Source organism: Xiphophorus maculatus, chromosome 8 (genome assembly GCF_002775205.1).
Source record: "Xiphophorus maculatus strain JP 163 A chromosome 8, X_maculatus-5.0-male, whole genome shotgun sequence".
Taxonomy (NCBI): domain Eukaryota; kingdom Metazoa; phylum Chordata; class Actinopteri; order Cyprinodontiformes; family Poeciliidae; genus Xiphophorus; species Xiphophorus maculatus.
In genome coordinates this window covers 14,189,786-14,216,383 of record NC_036450.1, presented here as the reverse complement: position 1 = coordinate 14,216,383, position 26,598 = coordinate 14,189,786, and the positions used below count along the sequence as shown (strand labels likewise).

At 39.2% G+C, this 26,598-nt stretch overlaps 1 protein-coding gene across 3 annotated transcripts in view; it reads left to right on the top strand.

Moving 5' to 3' along the window:
- Positions 1 to 26,598, top strand: part of LOC102226274 (netrin receptor UNC5C-like) — a 155,263-nt gene that overhangs the window by 114,232 nt on the left and 14,433 nt on the right. Inside the window, exons 5-9 of one of the 3 annotated variants that reach the window (XM_023338081.1) lie at positions 8,243 to 8,423; positions 11,685 to 11,852; positions 12,107 to 12,271; positions 18,101 to 18,157; positions 24,979 to 25,170. In XM_023338081.1, coding sequence (XP_023193849.1) covers positions 8,243 to 8,423; positions 11,685 to 11,852; positions 12,107 to 12,271; positions 18,101 to 18,157; positions 24,979 to 25,170 — 763 coding nt within the window. The remainder of the gene's footprint in view (positions 1 to 8,242; positions 8,424 to 11,684; positions 11,853 to 12,106; positions 12,272 to 18,100; positions 18,158 to 24,978; positions 25,171 to 26,598) is intronic. The other 2 variants (XM_023338082.1, XM_023338084.1) reach the window with 2 other exon arrangements.

Genomic DNA, 26,598 nt, shown 5'->3' with positions numbered 1-26,598 from the left:
AAATAAAAATCCTGAACGAGGTTTGAACGGCCTGGGTGAATTTTTGCTGAAAGATGGCATCTTATATCGTCAGCAGGGGTCAGCACTGCAGTTAGTGGTTCCTGAACCAGTCCAGAAGGTGGTGCTGTCTTTAGGACATTCCATTCCATGGGCTGGCCATCTTTGGAAAGCACAAGACACTGGCCCGCATCAGAAAATATTTTGAATGGCCTGGAATACGATCTGATGTGACTCTGTTCTGCAAAAGCTGCCCTCAGTGCCAAAAGTCTTCCCTAAAAATTCCCCCCAGAGCTCCTCTTCAGTCTTTGCCAGTCATCAACACCCCATTTGAGCGGCTGGGAATGGACATTGTTGGCCCTCTAGAAAGAAGTAAATCAGGTAATCGTTACATGCTGGTGATCCTGGATTATGCTACAAAATATCCAGAGGTTTTTCCTTTGAAATCAATAAAAGCTAAAGCAGTTGCCTTCTGTCTCATACAGCTCTTCTCACGAGTTGGGTTTCCAACTGAAATTCTCACCGACTGTGGAACTAATTTTCTGTCCACTTTGTTGAAGCAGGTGTACCAACTCCTAGGAATTAAGAGCCTAAAGACTACTCCATATCACCCTCAGACAGATGGCCTGACAGAGCGCTTCAATCAGACCTTGAAGCAAATGTTGCGCAAGTTTGTCAATGAAACCGGCACAGATTGGGACCAGTGGCTACCTTATCTTCTCTTTGCATATAGAGAAGTGCCACAGGCCTCTACTGGTTTTTCACCTTTTGAATTGCTGTATGGCTATGAAGTCCGGGGTCCCTTATCTCTGTTAAGAGAGACATGGGAGGGTGACAAAGAAAGATCTCAAGCTGTAGATGTTGTCTCTTATGTTGTCCAGATGCGGGAACGACTGGAAAAGATGATGGCATTGGCCCAAGCTCATAAGGAAGAAGCACAGAAACATCAGAAAAACTGGTATGACCAGTCAGCTCGCCAGAGGTCTTTCAGCCCTGGCCAGAAAGTGCTGGTGCTCCTTCCTAGTGCTGACAGTAAACTGTTGGCAAAATGGCAAGGTCCGTATGAAATCCAGAGCAAACTGGGGCCAACAACCTACAAGATTGCCATTCCAGATCAGCCCCGTTCCACCAGGGTGCTCCATGTCAACCTGCTTAAAGAATGGGTAGAAAAGCCAAAGGCAGATGTTTTTCTTATTCAGGATGTGACAGAGGAAGAGGAGGAGGATAACCAGTATCTGCCAAAGCCCTCACCTCAATCGCTGGATCTGGACCACCTCTCGGAAGAAAAGCAGGCTCAGGTGAGAAATCTGTGCACCCCAAACATGTTTCAGGGAAATCCTGGTAAAACGGACCTTGTCCAACATGACATTGTATTAAAAGATGGAGCTTCTGTGAGAAGACTGAGTTACAGAATACCTGAACGTCTGTTGGTTTCACTGAAAGAGGAAGTTGATCTGATGCTGTCACTCGGAATCATTGAACCATCAAGAAGTGAATGGTGCCACCCAGTGGTCTTGGTGCCGAAGAAGGACGGCAGCCTACGGTTCTGCATTGATTTCAGGTATTTGAATGGAATAACACAATTTGATTCATATCCAGCCCCCCGCATCGATGACATGGTTGAGCGGATTGGGAAGGCCAGATATTTAACAACCATAGATCTCTGCAAAGGTTATTGGCAGGTACCCCTGACGGAGCAGTCAAAAGAACTTACTGCTTTCCGGACCCCATGGGGCCTGTTCCAGTTTAAAGTCATGCCATTTGGACTACATGGTGCCCCGGCAACATTCCAGAGATTGATGGATCAGGTACTATCTGACATGTCTGATTTTGCTGCAGCCTACCTTGATGACATAGTCATTTTCAGTGCTACCTGGGAAGATCACCTGAAAAATATGGAGAAGGTGTTGGAGCGACTTCAATCTGCAGGGTTGACTATTAATCCAGCCAAGTGTACAATTGCCAAGTCTGAAACTGAGTACCTGGGGTTTGTTATAGGAAATGGAGTGATAAAGCCTCAAATAAATAAAATTACAGCTATAGAGTCCTGCCCTCTGCCTGAGACCAGAAAACAGTTAAGATCTTTTCTGGGTATGGCAGGGTTCTATCATCGGTTTATCCCTCATTTCTCAGCCAGGGCCGCGTTATTAACGGATCTCACTGGTTCAAGAAGCCCCAATAAGATCCTCTGGACAGAGGAGGCCAGAACCGCTTTTCAGGACCTGCGGCAATCTCTGAGTAAGAGCCCAGTCCTGCACAGCCCTGAATTTGAGAGACCTTTTATTCTACAGACTGATGCCTCTGAGAGAGGTTTGGGAGCTGTTCTGTTGCAGGGACCCCCTGGAGAGCGCCATCCAGTGGCTTTTATTAGCCGCAAGCTGTTTCCAAGGGAAATACGATATTCAACCATTGAGAAAGAGGCACTAGCCATTAAATGGGCCCTGGACTCATTCAAATACTACCTTCTTGGCAGAGAGTTCACCTTAGAGACTGACCATAAAGCTCTCCAATGGATAGAGAAGATGAGAGATACCAATGGAAGGATTACGCGATGGTACCTTGCCATCCAGCCATTTCGATTCACCATCCACCATATCCCCGGCAAGGACAACTGCATCGCAGACTGTCTCTCTCGCTGTCCCAGTGAGAGATCTGAAGAGGGGGAGTGTGTGATGGCTGCAGTTACAGCCACACAAATGTGGTAATATTCACTCTCACCACACGCAATAAGTTCATTTCACTTATATTTGGATTTCTTTAAGTTTAGGATTTAATTTACAGAATAACTGGTTTTGTTTAGAAAGCAATACATCACATTGTATTCTAGAATAAGTGCGCACATTTTAGTTTACATTGTTGTGTTTGCTTGATTTAATCTTTGTTTTGTTTTTGAGTTTAAGTGCTGGCTGCCCAATCCTTAGGAGAGCAGAGAGGTGGAGAAGGGGTGGAGCAAGCCAGCTGAGACTGCAAATTGGTTCACACCATTACTCATCATCCAGAGGGGGGGAATGGGATTTGCTATGTTAGTTTCAGTTAGGTTTCTGTGTATTTTCCCCTTTGTGTTTTGTATGTGGCCTGATCAGCCAGTATTTAAGTCCCCTTTTGTCTCTGTTTGGGAGGTCTGTTTTTTGAGTTAGTCTGAGTTGATGTCTGTTACTTTGACCTCTTTTATGGGCCCAAATTTTGTCATTTTTTCTATTATTTACCCAAGTTTTGTTTTGGGTTAAATAAAACAATTATTTTTGACTTTGAACCGGTGCCTGGCTGTTCCTTAACTGCTCGGTCCATCACAGGAATATTAGTGACAGGTCAGAGAAAAAGTTTAAAGAAGTTTAAAACCAGGTTAGTTTGCAAAGCAATATTAAAGACTTCTAACATTACACAGATTGCAGTTCAGTCGATCATCAAGAAATAAAGTTAACTGCAAAGCTACCAAGCTGTTACCATGACAGGCTGGCAAGGAAGCAGCAGCGAGACCCACTGTTACTCTGGAAAAGCTGCAGAGATCCAAAGCTCAGATGTAAGGGATTCCATTTTGATAAATTAGCAGATTTTTCTACCTTCATGTGAAACACTACATGTTAAAAACGTAACACTGCACATTATCTCAAACACACACCATTTCCACAACAACATACTGTGGGGATTTCTTTCTTCAGAGGGAATAAAAAGCTAATAAAAATGTATTGGGCTTGTGGCTGGAGCTTATTACACAACGTATCACTAAAGAAAACCTGCTAAAAGCCAAAAATTGTCTCAAGACTGTTGCAGAGGTCCACCTGCCAGCAGGACCTAAACAGCCAGAGTTACAAAAATCTAATCTGGAATTTTCTGCAAAATTTTTAAACCTGTTCACAGATATCCAGATATGGGAGTTTGAACTATATTGCAAAGCAGAATGAGCAAATACTTATTCTTTCAGGTGTGCGAAGCTGCCAGAAACATAGATTGATGCTGCACTTGCAGCAAATGATGTTTTTACAAAGAATTAACTCAGGTTAACTAAAATATACAGCATATACACACAACAAACTCTTCAAGACTAATTATCATTTTCTTCCCACATGTTACTTTATGTTGGACTGTCACATAAAGTCATAATAAAAAGTAGTTAGGTTTACAAAGTTAAAATTATTGGTAATGTTCAACTTATTTACTTTGCTTTAGACAATGTCCAACACATTTTGATCCTGATCATGTTGGTCTTTTTCATTGCTTCGGGTTAATTATGATGTTTTGTTTTTCTGTCAATGCGAACCTTTTCCTTCGGATAACCAGTTAGGTTATAGCTCCACCTATAATCCGAAAACGTGCCCATCTTTTATTCTCACATGTCCACCCTCGACCCTCTCCAATGATAGATTAAATGTATATTTTGACACTGTGGTAACTGTTCTCATACAGATGCACCTGCTCCCTCCTCTCCGTCGTGTTTTTCCCTGCATTGCTCCTTTTTCACATCTTCCTCTCCTCCACTCTGGGTCTAAGTTTCCATCTTGCTGTCTGTCACTTGGCTGTATCCGATGACAGCTGACATGTGGCAATTTCCCGGTCGTTAATGACAAGAAATGTGCCAATTACCTCTCTGGATGTTTCGCTGCCAATCAGGCACTAACGAGCTGTGAGAGTGTGTCTTTGCATGAGCGTGCACATGTGCACGCTTCTACGTCTGCAGGCATCAAAGAAGATTGGGGAATCGCAAAAAGAGCTATAGTGTTTTGCAGACTTTGATCATGTGAAATTTGCTGAAGAAATTGTTTTGCCATTTTCTCTTGGTTTTAGCACAGGATTAAATATTGGTGATCTGTTGTTACTTTTATTCACACTTTCCAGTTTATAATATAAAATTCTGCCACAATCTTTTTCCTTGTCACTCTTTTTCCTTCCCGCCCCTCCATTTGCACTGAAAGGTTCTTTTGTTCAAATTTTAATTACCTTTTCCCGTAAAAGTGCTCTTGACATTTGAACGCAGCATGTCTGGAAAGTCTGCCTCTATGATTGGTGAAAATTGGATAATCACCTCTTTGTATCTACTGTCAATCTCTTTTTCTCACCAAAAACCCCCTTCTGATGCTTTTTACCAGCGCCTTCTTCTCAGCATCGACTGACGCAAGTACGAAAAGAGAAAATATTTATCATGTCAAGTAAAAAAAAAAAAAGACCCATTCTTTCTCTTGTTTGCATCATTTAATTTGTTCTATTCAGGACTTTTTCAGCACAAGAACAAAAGACACAGAAAGTGACAATGAGATCACTGTCAAATCTTTGTTCTCTAAACTCCCGGGCCCTTCTCTCTCCCTCTCTTTCTGGCAGAATATTTTTTGATTCATTCAGAATTAAGACTAGATTTCATTTTAACCCAAATATCCACTAACAGCCTTTCCTGCCCCTATTACCTACATGCCTTTAGACATTATTTAAAAATGACTTGCAGTCTATCATCTTGACTGTTTCTAAACATACTTTTCTAGACCTATTTAATAACCTTATATGATAAAAGTAAAAGACCCTGCAGATCACTGAACTCTGACAGTGTGATGCTCAACTCCTGAAAATCACGACAGATGTCTGCAGCTTCAGCAGATGTCAGGACAAGTAAGTTGAAATGAAATAGAAGAAGCAGATTTAGCCACTGTGGGCTAAGATGACTAATTATAAATAGTATAGATGATCACGTTTCACATGAGCTAGCTCAAACTTTGGCTGGCACAGATTAAAACTGATTCCTGAAAATGTCCTCAGGTAAGAACACAACTTCAAACACAAAGTAGTTTGCATCCATTTATGAGATTTCTAATGGGATAAATATACATTTTTATAAAGCTTTTTTTAATTGTAGTGTACTGTATTTTACATTTTCATGTACAATGATCAGGAAAATGGGTAATTGAATGAGATTTTCTCTTAGATTTCAAGTTAACCCAAAATTATTTGTACCTTTGCCAGATTTTGAATGAAAACTATGGCTGGTCAACCAAGATGTTTGCTTCTGTGATAACTGTCTTTTAAATAAGCTCTGCCTTAAATTGTCAGTGGTTTATATGAAAACCTACATTTTAACCCAGCAGACCTGGTGATAGACAGTTTATTGCATCCTCTATGCTTTGCGATAAAAGTAATGCTGCATTTAATTGCAGCCAAATCAAATAAGCGAAAGGTTTAGTTTCAGTTTGCAGACAGACAGCGATGGAATCATATCTCTCCTGGCTCCATGAAATTGATTATGCTGATACATGTTTATGAAGGAAAACACTCATAAACACCAAATCTGCACAGAAAACACATCAAGAATATGGAGGTTTACTGTAAACTGCCGCTCATATAACTCTCACACCCGCTGTTTGTTGAGACTCAGGTATGCTATGGGAGTAGAGTGTTATGAGATGCATCATGTTGATGTTGCACACCTTGATTTGAGAGACGTTTAGTGTGAAACGCTAAAGAAAGTTTTTTTTTTTCTCAGGCATATTCAGCGTGTTCCCACTGGATAAGAGGAAGAAGGCGTTTTGCAGAGGTGTTATGCCGCGGGCGTCTCTTAATGTTTGTCACCTCAAACTGAGGCAGATAGTGGTGGAGCTGGTACACCGCTTCAAGCGTAGCACCTGGTGCAGTTTCACAAATCAGTCAATCTTCTTTTTTAAGAGACTTCTAACAATGGTGGTCTTATAACAATGGCCAATTGTGAGTCAGATGGTGTTTCTGTAGATATCCAACAACAGTGGTTGTTTTGTCTTGGCAGGACTCATATCAGGTTATTGCCCCACTTTTGGAGATACATTATCTCCCCTGAGAAGGACACTTTATAAACATCCAGCCTTATCTTCGTCTGTTCTCCTCATCAAGTCTCACTCCTAGCGGGGTACCTCGATGCACAGGAAGGTAGCCTGTTTGCCAGGCGTACTCATCGCTGGACAGTTCCTTTGAAGAAAACCAAACACCCAGGAAATATGTTTGAATCAAAGTGACTGCAGAAAGCGAGAAAGGCACGTGTTGTTCTTTTGAAGAATAAGAAAGAAAAAAAAAACTCTGAACCTTCACACCTCTTAAAGAGAAAAGGGGGATCTTGGAGAATTACAGTCAAATAAAGGCTCCAAATGATTCCTTGTTCTGCGATGGAGCCAGGCGTTCAATATCGGAGTGATTCAGAGAAATGAAACTCATAAGGAAAGGTCAGAGAGCCTCTCGGCTTTCGCAGTTGTAGAGAGTTTGCTTTTCTCCACTGCCTGACAATGCTGCTGTTACTGTAGTGCTTTGTTCTGGGGAAGAATAAAAAGAGCATGATAGCTATTGACTTTTTGTAGTCAGACCTCTGAGACATAAACAACGGTGCTGTAATCCTGACTTTCACTGCTGTATGAGAAATTGGACAGAAACAGGAAAAACTATGGCAGTTTAAATGCTTCAACGATTGTGAGTTTTTCTCCTATAATTTAATGAGGTCATTCTATCCTTTATTTATTGTCTTTTCCAGCGGTGGTTCTTGTATGAATGCTGCCATAGACGAGCCCCTTTTTCTTCACCTATGTAGATATCCATACATACATTCATTGTTTTTGACTCCTTAATCTTTGCAAGGGTGTTTGGGTTGTCACATCTTTAGAGTTGATGTTTAACCTGTCTTGCATGGTTTTGAACTGTGGAACAAGGGCAAAGCCCCAAAAGAGTACTGACACATACATTGGGTCAACTTGCAAATCCTATTTAGGATTGGATTTAAGGATTTAAGCACAGACCCTTGTTGAGGCACAGAACCCATACTGACAACTGTAGTCTGCTGTTTTTAAGATTCTGTAATCAATTTAGAGTTAGGATTGTCCACAAATGACCTGTTTACATATTGCGATTGTTATGTTTGTGTCAGTTTTAGGTTGCCCTGTCACCAAAAAGTTATCTAAAAGACAGTCTTTGGTGACTGTTTTTGACAAGCTTAAGTCCTAAACTTTAAAGAATCTGTGTTCAGTGCATCATAATTCAGGTTAAGTTTGACCAGTCTAGGTATTTTATTCAAATTTTGAACTAAATTTGGTCAAAGATAGTTTTTAGTTTAGCATTGAAATTCAGTGTCATTACTTCTGCAAGCAATTACGACCATATTTTCTTATAGTGTATGCACAAGATGAGAAAAATAACCAATAGAAACGAGTTCAATGTAGGAATAGATAAAACCATTACTGCTCATGTTTTTCATCCCAAAATACTGGCTGTTGTAATTTTTAAAAAAATATTTTTTTTATTTCATTTTTAGGTGGAATGGTTAAAGAATGAAGAAGTTATTGATCCTGCAGACGACAGAAACTTCTACATCACCATCGACCACAACCTGATAATAAAACAAGCCCGCCTCTCCGACACCGCTAACTACACCTGCGTGGCGAAGAACATTGTGGCCAAAAGACGCAGCACCACCGCCACAGTTATTGTCTATGGTAAAACTCCGTCTTATACTCCGGTTCCAACTTTTCATGACTCCAACTCAGTTCTTCTGGCATCTTTCAAACAGTTTAGTAATGCTCACAGTTTTTGACAGTGTTAATCTGATAATTCACCAACTCAAACGCTCAACCATTTGATCTGAAAAACTTCCACATCAGCCACATGACAGGTTTGTGAAGTCAGAGGAAAAAGTGTTGAATCCTGTCACAAGGTCGGCTCAAGTCAAAATAAATCAAATTTCAAAGTCGCTGTGCATGAAGTGGGAATCAGTCTGTCACCCGTAGAGAGTAACATTTGCTCATTTTGTTTCTGCCGGAAGGTGTGTGGGGAGCAGAGGATTTACGGTTTTCTGAACTGTGAGAGAGGTGTAGATGTAGCTGAGCCGTTCTTAAAGAGACCCCCGCTGTGGCTCCTGCATAGGCTCAGCTACCGTCTCCCCAACATCAACCAGCTTGGTTCTTGCCGCACAGCTTGGCTATAGAGATAAACTTCAACGAGTGTAGGAGGCTCAAGACTGAACAAATGACACATAACACAAATGCTCTTTAGATACAATATCACTGTTTTTTGAGTGAAAATAGCCTTATAGCTCAATTAATCAAAACTTATAGCTTCTGACTTCTTTGTTCAATTTGTTCCTGATTGCAAACTGCTCACAGCTATTATACTCTGTAAGAATACCTCTGATAACTGTTTTTACCATATGTCTTCCAGCTTTTAGTATATAATAGCTATATTAATTTCCATGTCTTCTGTTGAGAAATATGTACAACAGCGAAAAGGAATCCAATTGCAAGATATGCAAGAACTCAAGTAAAAATTGCAGAAAAGTCATAATGTCACACATGGAACACCAAACTCCAGTAATTATTGCATACCATTGCATTAGCCAACCAAGATGAAAGTTGTGGGATGTTACAAGGGTGAGGAATTATATCTCAGTTTACCTAGTGAGTAAGAGAGAATTATGAGAAATGTTGTCTTAAGAGAGGTAACAGACCAGCACCCTAACCTGATATTTGAACGCACTCCGTGACAAGCTCGATGTGCCTGTATATCATCACAGTGATAAGTAATGGCTTGTGATAGAAATTGCAATTGAAAAGAAAAGAAAAAAACTCTGTTAGACTTCCAGCTGATGCAATTTCTGCACCATGTCTCTCCACTGTTACCAGTTTTATCTAATGACAACTAACTTTTTTACAAACAATGGACACATGCATCTTAAATAAACACTGCATCAGTCTTTTCTTTTCTGAAAACGTAATGGTCTCCTTTATGATGCTTTTTGCTTTATACTGTTTCTAAATGCTTTGCAAGACAACAGTAACGCCGATTGCAGTGTCACTATATTTCATACTTTCAAGCTGGAAGATTTTCAAGGGTTAAACAACATGATAAATGTCCTTTAAATACAGATTCAGTAGATGCACATAAATAATATAGAAGTGACCAGATGCTTGCAACCGATACTGCCACCAGGGTAAAGTTTCAAATCCATAATCTTCTCATCTCTTTCTTCCATCCCCGACTCTCTCCTGGACCTTCAAGTGGTGTTGCATTCATAGAGGGACTTTGTTTTGTTTATCAACTATTTTTCACAGCTGAGTGGATACTGACAATAATGTAGCCATTTGGGGACCAGTGCAACAGTACTGTACAAATGTAGGAGAGCAGATTTCAGACACAAGGCTTTCATGTCACCAGCACAGTCTTTTAGGATTAAGTGTCAAAAAAGTGCTTTGATGTCAGCTCATTCTTTTCATTTCAAAGATGGTATACTCACACATTCAAGTACAATTGTGCTGCATGTGTAAGTATTCATACTGCCCCATGCAGCAGGATAGAAATACCCTACGGATGAGGGAGAGTTGTTTGATACCAGTGATGGGGGAAAAAACTGAGATGGATTTGCAGTATTTCCAAACCAACTCACAAAAAGGACACTGGGAAGAGGAGATGACAACAAAATCTGGGTTTGGAGAGAGACAATGAGCGAAGGAGAGAAGATGGAGCTCTAATCCCCCGTAGGAAAGAAAAAAAAAGACAGCACAGAAATCTTGGCTCTCCTTTGAGACCAATGTTTTTAGGAGGGGGTTTTCCACTCACCATGTCACATTTGAAAGTTGTTGGCTCCGAGGGGCCCGGTTTCACCATCTCAAATGCCACAGACTTGTTCTCAGCCACAAGCCCTGGTGTCACTCTGCACTGGATTTAGCTGCCGACAGAGATGGATGAGGGAGGTAAGAGATGCATTAGGAGGAATCAGTGAATGGAAAAGGCAGCAACTGGACCAAAATTGACACGCTGGCCGCATCAGATAGTAATCACCCAAGATGACACGGCCCAAATGCAAAATCTGAACAGTTAAAACATGTTATGTGATGTGCACATGACTGGACATGGGCTTTCTTAATAGGGGATTCTTTTACTTCACAAAAACAACATTTGTATTTAGCCTAATATTTTAGAGAAAACACTCTTATTTAATGTTACATTTATATATATTTTTTAACCATAAAGGAGGCTACAGCATATTTTCTGCTAAGGCAAAGTATTAATGTATCATGTCTAATTGATGCAGAAAGATACTGTGATGGTCAAAAAAAGAGTAAAAAATATGTGGGTCATACTTTTGAATCATAAGTAATATCATCATTGTAGCTTTCAGCAGTGCTGTTACAATTCTATCATATTTCCACGATACCATGCAGACCTAATTAGGATGGTGCTACAGATTTATGTGAGAGCAGATATTGGTAAACATCTCTGCACCAATTCAGTCATTCAAAATTATGATGGAGTTGATATTTTATAATACCTTTAGCATCCTACATTAAGAATTAGCTAAATGAGCACAGCTTAGATTGATCTGTGTAGAGTAAGTAGACCTTTACATTAACATTTCCAAAAGACTGCCGACATTCTGTAATCCAGCATGGAAATGGACTTTAACCTCCTAACTGTCTTGAGGACATTGGTGTCCTCGTAGAACCATAGTCTGATATGAAAGCATTTTGGGGGGGAAAGATAGGACAGCCTGAATGAGGAGTCTAGGTTTTTGTAGAAAATATATATAGAATCTTCTTAATCCTTTGTGCTTCCAGTCTCTATTTTTATTAACTACTAATCATTACTGGATGATCCCCATCTCTCACTTTAGTCACCAGATGACTTTTTTTTTTTGCTTTGTCAAAAACTTGTTCATTTGTTCATGCTCCTGAGTTGAAGCCTCTTCTGACCTTTTTTTCCAGTAAATGGTGGATGGTCAACATGGACAGAGTGGTCAGTGTGTAACAGCCGCTGTGGCCGTGGTTACCAGAAACGGACGCGCAGCTGTACCAACCCAGCCCCACTGAACGGAGGTTCAATCTGTGAAGGACAGGGCATCCAGAAGCTGCCATGCAATCCTCTCTGCCCAGGTATGGCAACAACAACAACAAAAACAAAACAAAATGATACACCCACCTATTAATGGGCTAAAAAGGGTTCAGCAGCACAAAACTGGGTACATAACATGATGCAACTTTGCTTGCATATTGTGTCTCCATGCTTACATGTACCTATTCTCGCTGTTTCAATCAAATCCACTCACCCACTCACGCACTCATTTGTCTCCATCTTCCTCATTTCACTCATTCGAACCCTCATCCATGTCCTGTCTGCTGTGTGATAGTGGATGGCCTGTGGACAGAGTGGAGTAAGTGGTCCACCTGTGGGACAGAGTGCACCCACTACAGGAGGAGAGAATGCAGCGCCCCGGCACCCAAAAACGGAGGGAAGGACTGTGAGGGCGTGGTGCTCCAATCTAAGAACTGCACGGATGGGCTGTGCATGCAGAGTAAGTACCCATGCTAATCCTGTGCTACTCTCTCTGAACCCGCCGATCCAGAAGAATCTCTTCGCCTTTTGACCAGAAGTTTTCGCTGTGCTCTTTCATCGCCATGTGTTTCACACCCACATATAACACTTTCGCCTTGTCTATCACTCAGCTTTTCTTCACCTCACTCAGAAAAACAAGAGCAGAAGCTGGAAAGCTTCTGTCTTTATCTGTCTCATTTTATTCACACTTTTTTTTTTTTCCAAAAATACCGAGCTTCAACCCAGGAGAACATATGGTGGTATCCTGAAGTTTATATGTACTCATCAAGGGCTTGAATATCATCAAACGCCTTGACTGGTTTATTTGAACTGTTCTTTTACCTGGGTGGATTGATTACCAGACACTTCACTTAATTTAATAAAACAAGAACTTTGTGTACAATTTTGAACTTATTCAGAATTTTCTCTGTTCCACACAGGGATAGAATTACACATTCAGGACCAAATATATGCACAGAAAGTGTTAGGCTTTTCCTCGCTCTTTCTTTCTTGTGGAAGTTAAAATAGTTTAAAGTATTTAAAATGTTTATCAGTTTTAACCTTTGTGAACCGAACTTACAAATAGCCCTTATTAGGGGACTAAACTAGGAATCTTTTTTGATGCTGTTGCCAATCCTGGTATTAATTTGTACATTTAAATGGAGGTGGCAAAATCAAGAATAAAGTGAATATATTGTTGGACTAACTAGAACCTATCCGTTCATCCATCCATCCATCCACTCTCTTCCGCTTTATCCGGGGTCGGTTGCAGGGGTAGCAGCTGCAGAAGGGCGACCCAGACTTCCCTCTCCCCAGCCACTTGTTCCAGCTCCTCAGGGGGAATCCCAAGGCGTTTCTAGGCCAGCCGAGAGACATAGTCCCTCCAGCGTGTCCTGGGTCTTCCCCGGGGCCTCCTCCCTGTGGGACGTGCCCAGAACACCTCACCAGGGAGGCGTCCAGGAGGCATCCTGAGTAGAACCTAACTAGAACCTAGAACAGTTTAAAACTGCTAAGTCCATACTTGGTGGTGGTGGTGGTGGGAGGGAATGACATTTTCAGCATTACTCATTCTCCCTTTAAATTTCTGACCAGTCATACAACAACAAAAAAATGGTGAAAACCCCCAAAGCAGGGAACATGTACAGCCCTACTGCACAGAAGAAATACAGATCACATACAACAAAAAGTGAATGGAGACAACATGATGGCAAGAAACATCTAAAGAATTGGATTCCATGACATAGACTGAGAACAAATCAGGAGCATAAATACTGGGAAGGTAATTTGTGGAGTGGGAGCAGGCGAGATAGATTAAACGAATGTGGAACAGCTGCAGGGAAGAATAAAAATAGACGTTTAATGAGGAAATGACTAAACACCAGCAAACGCAGGGAGAATGTCCTGATCAGATGAACAATGACTAAATAAAACATGACCAAATGCCAAAGTCTTAAGAAATACAATAAAAGTGAACAGGAACAGATGTGAAAGATACTTGAGAGAAACTGAGCTATTAAAACCAAACAAAGCCTACAAACTAAAAACAGAACCAAAACTAAATACATTTTGGTGAATGTGTATGTACAGTACATATTTGAGCCCAGCTGTAAAATGTTGAACCCTGTTACGAAATGCAGAAATCCTTGATTTTTTCAAACTTGTGCATCTAATTCTTATTTTTTAACAATCATTGAGGTTGAATGTTTTATCATCATTCCACCGTGGGAAAAGAGTGGCTTCAATAAATCTTGAAAAGCCCAAAATGAACTACATTGATACCCCTAATAATACACGTACATCTCTGACCAGAACTGTATATGTAATTTTGAGCTGTTCTCTGGGAAGTTCTGGCACACGCTGTATTTAGGCTTGCTCCGAAATATTCATTTACTGGTCTTACTGCGTTGATGTTGACAAAACAACAGATAAAAGCCAGTTTGTGATGAAGCCAGACCTTTTTTTTCTTGCAAGCAGAGAATTGTTTACTTATGCCGTTTCTGCCAGGAAGTTAAAAACAGCCGCACGGTTTGCCTAATCCAACAATCCTGCCCCCACTTATTTATAACACATTCACAGATTGAAATCATGAATTTATAGCTTTGATGTGTGTGTGTTTTCGACATGGCGGGACCGTCACAGGGTGAAGTATTTGGCCCCTTCGGCTTCGTCTGAGTAAATGATCTTTGCCATCTTTTCTTCAACAACAAGAGGAAGGGGATGAGCTGTGGAGAGAGGCAAATGCTGCACAGAAACTGAGTTAGACCCCGTCTAGTTTTATAAAACTCTTTTGCAATAAACATCTTTGGAGGTGTTAGATCCAATCACTGTCACTTGCTCCTTCATCATGTGTAAACCTATTACAGATGGTGATTGTGACACTAATTATATAACAGAGGCTCAGCTGCTAGGTGTCTTAAATTTAATAGAGCTGGCAAACACTTTGTGCAGCTTCTGTTGCACCACATTGTAAATGGCTACTAGTTGTAATGCATCATAAGTTAGAGTCAACATTATATTACTAATCAAAGTCCATATTTATTAAGTAAATAAATGTGTCTGCAGAGTACTAGGCCAGGAAGTGTCGTATTCAGAAAGTGTATTACTCAAATGCATTAGCTGATTTTGTTGAGCTGATTATACATTGCTTTGCAGAAGCACTCCTGCCCTTGGAACTTTTAATAAAAATTTTGTCACATTAAAACTACAGACTATATATTGCTTTTATTTGGATATAAAGGCCAAGAAGTACATTGGACATTTCAGGGTTGAAATTGTGGAGAAGTTTTCTGGAGGAGCTGCAGAAATCTATGGCTCAGGTGGGAGAATCAGCTAGCAGGACAACTATCAGTCATGGATTCCACAAATATGGGATCTATTGAGCAACAAGAAGAAAGTTAATGTTGAAAGAAAGACATATTAAAGTCTGGAAGAGGTCATTTAGGGAACACAGCTGATATGGGAGAAGATGTGCTGCCCAAATGAGACAATCTTGATTATACTATCCTACGTTTGAAACATGGTAATGGCAGCATAATGCTGCAGCAATACTTTCTTCAGCCAAAGCTGATTAGATGTGATTGGAAGATGGATGGAGCTAAATATGGAGCAATCTGGGGAGACAACCTGTTAGATGCTAAAATTAACTAGAGACTGGCAAGAAGGTTTGCCTTCCAGTGGGACAACACCCTGGATCGTACAACTAGACCTGTCATCAGATAGTTTTAATAAAAACATATCCTATATGATATATAAATAATTTGGCATCTGTAACAAGACTCAAAAAAGCATGTTTGCAGTCATTCTTCCTCTAATCTCAATAAACATAAGCTACTTTGTTAAGAAGAACAAGGAAATGTCAATCACTAGTGCTGCAAAGCTGATAGAGACACACCCTGAAAGATTTTCAGTTGTAATTACAGAAAAAGTAAGAGTCTGAGGTTTGAATACAAATACACGCCACAAAGATTTATGTTTATACAAATATTAAAAAAAACTTACATTTATTTCGTAAAATTTAATGTTGGTCTGTTACATTAAATCCCAACAAAATGTTCTAGTTTGTGATTCTAATTTAAAACATTTAAGACAAGAACACAAAAACATTGGGGAAAAAATCTGTGAAAGAAAGTGTAAGACTGTGAATGTGTTTTTTGTTTTTTTTTTTTGCTTCAGCATAGCAACATATGTTAACCCAACTCTCACCTGCCCTTGTTCTCGCCTGGCTCAGCTCCACCTGTCCCAAAAGCATTAGTTCTTGGAGGATTGATGGCTAGTTTGCCGAGAATAGAGAGCCATAATGATATAGATTCAGGATCATTTCAGAGATTGATTTTTTTTAGAAGCTAAGAGGCCAGAGCCACTTATGCCAATGCTAACGACCATTTCCACAAGCATTTAGGAGAACGGCCCATTATCTGAAAGCTCATGTTATGGCAAATATGATTGGGAATGGAAGTTGTGTGCAATCCGAACTCACCTCGGACGGTTGATTTGCTCCCTGCAGTGCAGAGCTGGAATCTGAGCAAACACGTGTCTGTGGATTTCGTTGCAGTTTGATCTTATTTTCTGATGTTTGAATTTATTTAAATCACTTCAATTGCAGTCCATCACAGAGCTCTGCCTGAAGGAATCTGATCTGGCCAGAGCTGAAACAGGGCCTGATGTTTCAGGCATCCATAACTCCTCACTGTAGAAGCACAACTGACCCCAGTCAAAAAGGAAAGAGTTGTGTGATACTTTACTTTACAGCTTGTTTATTGCATTTTAACAGTCAGGGAGTTTTGGGTGTTACATTTACTAAAGTTAAATATCGTAAAATTGATCCAGAAAGGTTGCACTCTGCACATTCAGAGAAAACCTTTGGATTTCTAACTTGTTCAGCTACCACAGTTCACCATGGGTGACCCGTCTGTGTTTGGCACTTCCCCTGTGGTCTGTGTTTCTGAATTCATATGTTGTTTGCTGAGCCTCCGGTAACCCCGCTCGCAGACATGACATTTTCTTGACATATCGATCCACAGAACAGGGAAATCCAGACACCAGCAAGGGTGCATGGTTTAATGCTGTGAGACAAGACGGCACAATTATGATGCCAAGCTTGATTTCTACTATTTACACTTTGGCTTAAAGGTCTTGATCAAATTGTCTCTGGATGTTTGGTTTCACATAGATTAATAAGTAGCAGAGACTGAAATTAACCTTTTAAATTTTTTAATAATGGCTCTTTTCACAAACAAAAGAACAAAGTAGGCCTCCAAGATTGGAAAATTGTCAAGCTAAAGGAGTAATGTTCAACACTCACATTGATTACCTGTGCTATGATCCCAACTTCCTTCCTGGATCTATAAGTAGAGAAAAAAAAGGATTTTTTTTCTCTGTCTGGAGCTGCTTGTTTTCCTCTGGAGCCCATCCACTAAAGAAGCTATTATGCTGGTTTTCCAGTACTCTCGGTCTGGATATATGGAAACTTCACAGGATGGGTTCAGAAGGGGCATCCGCTTACTGTCGCCTCCCGCTTGCTCCAACCCTGCATCCCCAACGCCTGATTGCATGCACCGACCTCATCTATTACATCATTGATTTTCCTGTCAGTCCACTTGTCTTCCTGTGGCACTCTCCCTTTCCAATAAGGATTTCATTGTTTGTATAGTTGTTTATGGATGTCTCAGGGAGACTGAATATTATGTGTGCTTGTGTGCTGGCTCTGCCTTTCAGTCTGGCCCCAGCTAAAGCTTCTAAAATACCAGCAGGAGCCAGAAAACCTTCTATGCCGAAGATTTCCTAAATCTCCCAATCGCACGTGTCCAATTTTTCTAATCGCTGTCCTTCAGCTTTCTCCTCTTCCCGCTTTCTTAACATAATCATTCCTTTTATCTCGTGCACTAACGTCTCCATCCACCTTCCAGTGACAGATGCAAGGCTGTAGGTTCTATTGACTCTGCTGGAGCTCGTACTTTATCAGCCCCTCCATTCCCCTCACCTGCCAGCATCTGTCCTGCTGCTGCCGAAGCACTAAGCCCACTTGATGGATCGTGCCGCTTCCTCAGAGAGCCTCCATGTTCTCCCCCTGTTTTCCCTTCATTCATCTCTATACAGCATGCACAGATACGGCAAGGAGGGGGGGCTAAATCAAGAACGATCACATCCCTGTGTCATCGCTCTTGCTCATGGGTTTGTCGCTGTCTCATTTGTTGAGTTAGTTTTTCTGTTTGAAATTTGATTTTCATCATCCCTCTTTCTTTGCCCTCCCACCTTACCTCTCACACCCTCCTCCCCATCCACAACCTTTTCTTTCTTTTTTTTTTTAAAGGTTCCTTATATCAGAAGTCTACTGAGGCTAATGACGAGGGTGATTTTGGAAATTCATGTGAGTTGTTGTTTATTTTCATCTTTTAATTTCTTTTTTTTCTTGTTGTTTGCTGTTATTCCCATGCATGTATATGTCTCTGTCTCCACTTTTTGTTTTGTTTTTGTTGGTGTTTTTTTTTATAAGCAGCTTATGAACAAACTGTATTTGCCACTACAGTCTAACAAATTTGACATTGAAAATATAATAATAAATAATAATACATTTTATTTGAAGGCGCCTTTCAAAGCACTCAATATCAGCGAACAAGAAAAAAAAAAGAATAAAAAACAATAAAACACTAAAAAACATGTCTGCAAATGTGCAGTAAAATCTTTAAAAATACTGCTTTCCAAATTGTCATTGTGCTTTAATTTGATCATCACTGCTTAATTTCTGCAATACCATCATAATATACCAGCAAACAAGCTCTGTGTTTTTTTCAAATCTTTAAAGTAAATTGGTGAGTAAAAATTTAATTATTGAAGAGACTTAAAAGCATCACTTAAAATCTTGTGGTACTAAATACACCTTTTGCACTAAGAACTAATAGCAGTCCAATAAATATTGATATTTATCAACAATATTTATCAAATCAGTTGCCATTGAGACATCAGTTTGGGTATCATACTTTCTAAAGAGAGAATATTCATAAAAATCTTGTTCAGTCAGAATTTGTCTCTAATGAAATATTTGCTAAAAATATTGTAATGATGTGTTTTACTGTTTTTGTGCAGATCTAATTCGTTCTGCTTCATATTGGCCTAAACTTCTGTGGGTGATCTCAAAGATGGTATATATTTGGCATATCCAAATTGATGAATAGCGACCTTTGCATCGAAATGCTTGCAGTCCATTCACCTATATTATTTTTTGATAAATGAGGACCAGACGGGAGGAAAAACAATCAGGTCTCCCTTTGTCTTTCCAAAGCAGAAACTCTCCCAGATACTAAAAGCTGTTTTTCAAAATTTATTAAAACTATTCTTTTTTGAAACGCTACCAACTTCAGGGTTTTGGTTTCCCACTGTCTGCACTGAGTAGTACATCGGATTTCAACTTTGAGGCTGCATGTACACTTCCTAGACAGTTTGAGGTACAATTCACTAGTGGTGGATATAAGCCGTTTTTCCCTTTAGAAGTGCTTTAATTTTATGTGGCATAGATTGTAAAAATCTGTCATAATTTCTTAGAGCTTTCGGTCCACTTTGATATAATCACATCACCCAGTTGATGTAAATTTATTGCCCCTATACCCATGATGCCAGAGTGCAGTGAACTTGCTTTCATGTCATTATTCAATAAACCATTTCAAAGTAATTTGAGGTTTGCAATATGGGATTGATACACTATTACATAGTCAGCAACAATACTCATTTGGTATTAAAAGGACTCAAACAGTGCTGAGAAGAATCCCCCACATTATTACTCCAATAGGAGCAGTCTGATACAAAGCAGCTTTCATTTGAATGTTACAGCTAAAATCAAGACTGGTTGGATTAGGAAATGTTATTCTGATCTGTTATTGTCCAACTTTGTTGAGCCAGCATGCATCTAGCCTCAGTTTAACTTGGCATGATAGTTAGTGTGCATCTACAGATAACGTTGTGCATACCTAGGTTGGCACAAATGGTTGTTTGAGCTACAGTAATTCTCACTTGACATTCAAAAGGAGTTGTCTACCACATAGCTGTCGTTTGCGGAAGAATATTTTTAGGGGTTTGTGCACAAAAATCTCAGTAGATCAGCATATTCTGAAATATTCCGACCAGCCCGAATGCAACAATAGCCATCAGAATTCCCTTTTTTCTCATTCATGATGCTCAGCTTGAACTTCCGCAGGCTGTCTTCATCACATTCGGCAGCGGCTATTTGACTGGTTGATTCACCATTTGTGTTACCAAGAAGTAAAATATGTGTATCAGTTTAAGTGGCTGGAAAATGTGTGCATCTTATTAAGGCATTTTTATCCCTTATTTAGACCCATATATGCTTCTAAGATTATACCACTTTTAGAAAATGCCATTTTTGTATTTGTAGCTAAACAAAATCACATAAAAAAGAATAAAACTAATAAATGTCACTATCAAAATCTGCATATTATGCAAATTGCCAGAAAGCTCAAGACACAATTAGAATCCAGTCAATTCTCTGTATAAATAAACTATTTTCACACTTATTCATGTTTTATGTCAAAGCACTCTGTATGTATTTGATCAACATCTTAAAAGTGCCAGAAAATCATCAAAGCAATCTTGGTTGTGTATTTACATTGTACTTGTGGGTAGAGTAGAAACACATCAGAAAACAGAGCACCACTCTTGGTTTCCACAGGTTCTAAAAGTAGAATAGGAGGTACAGTAAGTATTTTAGTTTTCAGACGGCTCTCCTGTGGAACCAGCTCTCAGTTTTAGTCCGTGATGCAGACACCCGGTCTAGTTTATGACTAGGCTTAAAACTTTCCTTTTGGATAAACAAAAGCATAGAGACTGACTTTGACTCTCCTTAGCTATCTCTGCTATTATGTTGCTATAAATTTAGACTGCTGGGTGACATAATGACCACTTTTTCACTTTGCAATTTTCTCTTACTACTTTCTTAATTTTGCATTATTTCAGCTTATAGCTTTATGTTCGCTCTGTTTTTTTTTTTCTTCATAGAAGTTACATCTTGTCTGGTGTTCTAATTAGCTGATATCTTCCTGAAGGGGACCAACTTAATGTTCTCCTTCTGTGAATGATACACTTGGCCCTTTCTTTCAGTATTTAACCTCTCCTAAATAAATCTTCCTGCGACTAACTGTAGTCGCAGCTTTCGCTCGTCATATAAGCTTCACATCGGATTAAGAACTTCATTGTTTTGATCTATTTCTCTTCTAGATGAAGCCACTAGAGGAACTAATACTGTCATTAATTTCTTTACTTCTCTTTAACATAGAAAATACTTCTGGATCAATGCTTCAGTGTTAATTTTTTTCCGTTTTTTGTATGTCTTCTCAAACCCCCCCGTCAGCTGTGGCAGAAGGCTGTTCACACAGAGGGATTTTCCCTTCTGAGGTTTCCACATGCATGCTCAGTATGACGGATTGCTGCAAAGTTAGCGACACAATGCAGGCAACTTTCCACTCTCAGCGACATGATGCAATCTGCTGGGTTTCCTTAGAAAGAAAAACACTTTTTAACCACTTTTGAAGAATAAACTGAACTTGACAGCATTGTTTGACTTGACAGCATTGTTTGACTTTTTTTTGTCTTGAGACAATGTGCTGTCAATTGGCACTATAAAAATAAACTGAATTGAATTCAAACATGGTTAATATGTGCTGATTGGGTTAAAAAACATCTGCAGACAACTTTTTTTTCTTGCACAATAGAAGATGACCCTCTACACAGAGGGCTTAAATAGAAATTTGGAACATTTTTAATCATTTGAGTTGTCAAATGTCTTACCAGAATCTTAGACCTTAATTAGGTTCTCAAGGCTAAGGGTCTTCACAGTCGTGACGGAAAGAGCACCATTTGATTCAAGCTTTAAAAACTTTAACACTTAATTGTGGGGCTACTATAAGTGTGAAATAATGAAGACTCTGAAAGCTGGAGATATCTTTAAGAAAGGAGCTAAGTGTTTTTAGGTATCTGCTTTCTTAGTTCAAAGTCAGCGGCATCTCACTGTGCTGCAGCTACTGCAGAAATAATTAAAACAGTCATTAGAAGACACCTTATGTAACATTTTATCATTAGATGTTAGCAAATTAATTTCTGAACCCAGAAAATAATTGCAGATGACCAAGGGCTTTTTGACCTTGTTAGAGTACGGATCAATCTACCCTTCTGTCTTTTAACATTTTCTCCAAAAAAAAAAAAAAAACAACAAAAAAGATTAAAATGTTAATAACATTCATTTCAGTATTAATAATGTAAGTTATTTAAGCAATTAAGATTGGATTTAAAGTAAGCCCAACTCCACTCTGACAGCAATGTGCAATAGGACCACTTCTAAACATCTCCCATCACACTTCTTTTTTGTTGCAGTGTTTTATGCCTTTAAGTCTTTCTGTAAATCTGTCTCTCCCTCCGTCTTTAAATCTTCTGCTCTTCACAGAAAATAGAGTGTTTAATAATCTGTTTCATTTTCACTCCTTGTATTTTTCCACTTCTGACAATAGCTCATGTTCAAAGGGACATATTAATCTGAGTGATACATTTTAATGCGTACACTTAGCAGGTTGCTGCATTTATCATCAAAGCGTGGATGGAAGATTGTTCGACTGAGGGGATATATGTTAAGCAACTGCAGGGAAGCTCTGCAGAGGGAGCGGAGTGAAATTACATTTTTAGACCTTCATCATTGGCGCCCTGCTCTGTTTTGTGTTTGTGACTCTGCGAGAGGAAAGATTAGAGCTCTGACATACATTAGGATGCATCTGGAAGAGGATGTTTAAGGCAAGGCTGAGTAGAGACGCCTATGTTACAAATATGCTTTCTAAGGAAGATACATTAATATAATATAGACTGATGTGCTTTTTGCAGTACATAAAGTGTGTCTAATTATAGTCATTCAGGAAACTTAAACCTCTGCTGTAACACAGTCTTCTTCTTCATCCTCACTGCTCATACTGTGCATTAAATGCATTTTAAGTTTATAGCAACAAACTGTGCACTACATTATGCTCCTTTTAGCCTGAGGTTAGTTCTGTGTAACGCTAAAACCGTTTCCCAATTTATCATTTTGCAGTCACAAATATTTTATCTTCTCAGTTGAATGTTGGCCTCGTCTTTAACTGGACTATTTAACACATCTAGAGTCTGGATGGTGTCTATGCCAGGCTGTAAGAGATTTTATTATCATATTGTCTTGTATTTAGTGTCATCCATCTTCCCATCAACTCTAACCAGCTTCCCTGTCCCTGCTAAAGAAAAAATACCCATACAGCATGATGTCGCCACCACCATGTCTTGCAATGAGGATGTTATATTTAGGGTTATGTGCAGAGTTGGTTTTAAGTCACACCTGAAGATTTGCATATAGTTCAGAAAGTCTGACTAGAGCACCTTTTACCGCATTTGCTGTGTCCTCTTGTGGCAAACTTAAAATTGGACTTTTCCTTCATCAACAGATTTCCTCTCACCAGTCATCAGTAAAGTCCAGATTTCTGCAGTGTGTGGCTGATTGTTGATCTGTCAACAAAGCTGTTCTTCTCCAAAGTTTCCACAGGCTTTTTGACTGTGTTTTGGTGGATTTGCCTGTTTCCCTGAATCCAGTTGGTTGCAGTGGATTTTATTTAGGGGTAGTAGAGCAACTAGTTCTGAATACAAATGTATGCTACACTTTTCAGATTTTTGATTGTAAAAATCTTTCAAAAGTATGTACTATTTTCCTTATAGTTTACAATTCTTTACCAGTTCGTGTTGGTCTTTCACATAAAACACTAAATTAAGTCAAATGAAGTTTGAAATTGCAACTTGATAATTGATATAAATATGGTTCTTTAGAGTATGTAATTAGTAAACTTATGGCTTTCCCTTTTTGCAAAAACACTCTTCCCTCACAGCCTCTTCGCTCTACTGCTTCATGCTTCTTTGTGAAACTGAGCACAAGAGACACATGAGTGCCATCTGCACACATGTTCCACCATCATACTTGTCTTCAAAGCCTTGTCTTTGGATTTATGGGTGACACTGCCATCTGCTGCATATTCAGTGCAATTTGCATAAGTGCTTATCCTAAAAATGGGATTCTCCCCCTTATCAAAATGCCTTTTGTTCTCTTATAAATAAGTATGCATTTGCATTCTTTTTGTTTGACTTTTTCAACAACCCTACAGCATGTAGGCCCTGTGCTGACATGCCAAACAATGCACGGACACATGCTCCCACAAGCCCCCCTGGTATTTCATTACCTCGAAAGAAGTGTTTCCCCCTCCTCATTTGTCAAGTTGTGACACCGAAGGACATTCTTCATAGAGCACCACAGAGTTCAGACTGTCAGTCAGCATCTAATAAAAGGCCTGATCTGTACTCACTGTCTGGCTCTAGCAGCTGCATATATATTCTTCCATGCCTGGCCAACTAATCACAGAGGTTTCTCCAGCTGGAAAATGGACAGAAAAACTCTGGGAGGCGGGCAGAGATGAAAGACAATTTGAGAAATCCAAGCTATGTCTAGATCTTATCTGCAGTGTGTAAGAACAAAGACACAAACGGGCTCTGAACTTCAGCACGGAGCGCTGCGATTTGAAGATGAAATCCTGCACAACTATGTGTCCAAGAACTTTTGATCTTGCGTCTGAGCGTGATTCAGCCTGGTGCTGTGTTATGCCGGGGTGGCCATGTATCTTAATTGTGTTGTTTCTCCAGACTCTTATCATCATTATCTGATAATCAGCGTTAATTATCATATTTATGAGGCCTTGTGAACAACATCCTCTCAAATACAGAACAGCTCTGTTTCTTTTAAGAAATATCCAGGTTTGACTTTGTAAAATCTCTGCCCTTTATTAGCACTGGAGTAAAGACTTTAATTTGTTTGCTGTAAGAACTATGTGTGTATTTGTTCCTTTGTAACATGTTTCGGATAGGGAAATTATTTTTTGCAAATATATGAATATAAAAAATACCAGATGGGGAAAAGAAAAAAAACAAATTAGCTTTCTGCATTTATATCCCTGTATTATGGCTGTTAATATCCGGCTCAATCCCAAGCCAGGATATTAGTCCGCTGATAATGTCTTCACCGCAACTCCTGCATGTTGAAAGAGAAAGCCTAATCTTATTGATGCAAAGTTATGAGCTCTTAAAAGACTCTTCTCCTATCTGTATCCTATCTCTGCTTGTTCCCCCCAGTGGCTCCCAGTACAGATGACGTAGCCCTCTATGTGGGTATTGTCATCGCCGTGATTCTGTGCGTGGTTATCTCCGTCGTTGTGGCGCTCTTCATCTACAGGAAGAACCATCGGGAGTTCAGCTCCGACATCATCGATTCGTCTGCCCTGAACGGAGGCTTCCAACCGGTCAGCATCAAGACCGCACGCAAAGGTGGGTCAACTGGGACATTAAGGTTTTTAATTTGTGGACATATGTGACAAAATAGGTACAACATGTGCAAATTATTGGAAATCTTGAAAAAAGGCATTATTTCCTTTTTGATAATTTACATGCATAACTAATTACTCCGTTATCTTATGTAAAATTAGCATTTTTCATTTAGATTTTCTTGTATTTTATTGTTTTTATTATTATTTTTATTTAATTCTATATTAAATATTTAGTTTAATACCTCAGCATGACAATCAGAACAGAAAAGGGTAGATTAATCAAAGTTCAAAAATATTAAAATTAAATGAACGAGGTCCAAATGTCATTTAAAAGAGCTCCCAATAAAAAAGTACATTATGTCACTTTACCTTAAACTTGAAATGATATTATGTAAGATTTTAGTTATGTTTCTTGACAAAAAAAATCATGAATTCCATAAAATAGCCACAGGCCATAATATATCCAGCTACTTTAGACTTGGTAAAGGATTTGATTCCAAAATAGTATCATTTCTTAGCAAACATCTCTATCATTACCGTTGCCTTGTTGTACATTAGCAAAAAAAAAAAAGTAGTTTTTAACGTATTATTGAAGATCAACTGTCAGTACAAAAGCTTACAGTCAAAAATAACATAAACCTTTTTTACAAAGTATTAAAATTTCTTAGAATTATGTCAGCTTTACCTCAAGCATATTTTTGTTTTTGTAATTGTCTATATTTTAAATATTTTGACTTTTAAGCAAACTCGGTAAACAACATTTAGTTGAAGGACAAGTGAACATTACAGCACATTAGATCAAGTTGTGTTAGCCTAAATGCTTTGAGAGACATCTGGAGTGGCTTATATTAACAGCCCATAACATCCGCCTTTAGAGGTTTGTTTGACCTGGATGCTCTAAAGTAGCAAACATTTCTGTGATCATTTGAATGCAGATGTGCTCTTTGGACTACAGTTGATGTGAAGACTATGTTTATGTGAATGACTTGCTGTGATGATGAAGTATGTGACAAAAGGTTAAACCAGGACCTATCATTAAAGCATAATTGGAGCCACCTCTGTGCCACAGTGTTGATCTGAAGTGAGTCATCAGCACTTAAACTGGACTAAAAGGTAAAGCGTGACAATAATGACTGGAGACAGTGAAAAAAGGTTTTAAAAAGCATTATGAGGTTTTCAAGTTTCCTCTTCCATAATGAAATCATGCTAAAGTATTTTTCACTACAGCTTAAGTTAATTTTAAAAACTAATTTTCATTTTGAGGTGAAAAATGGAAGACCTCATGCCAGGGTCAGGCCTACTATTATTTCTGTAAGGGAGAAACATACAAAGAGATGTCCCAGAGGTGATCTTAACACATATAAAATCAATGTTTTGAAAAATTATTATTTAAAGTGTTTCATTATCAATTAATATGAGTATAAACAGA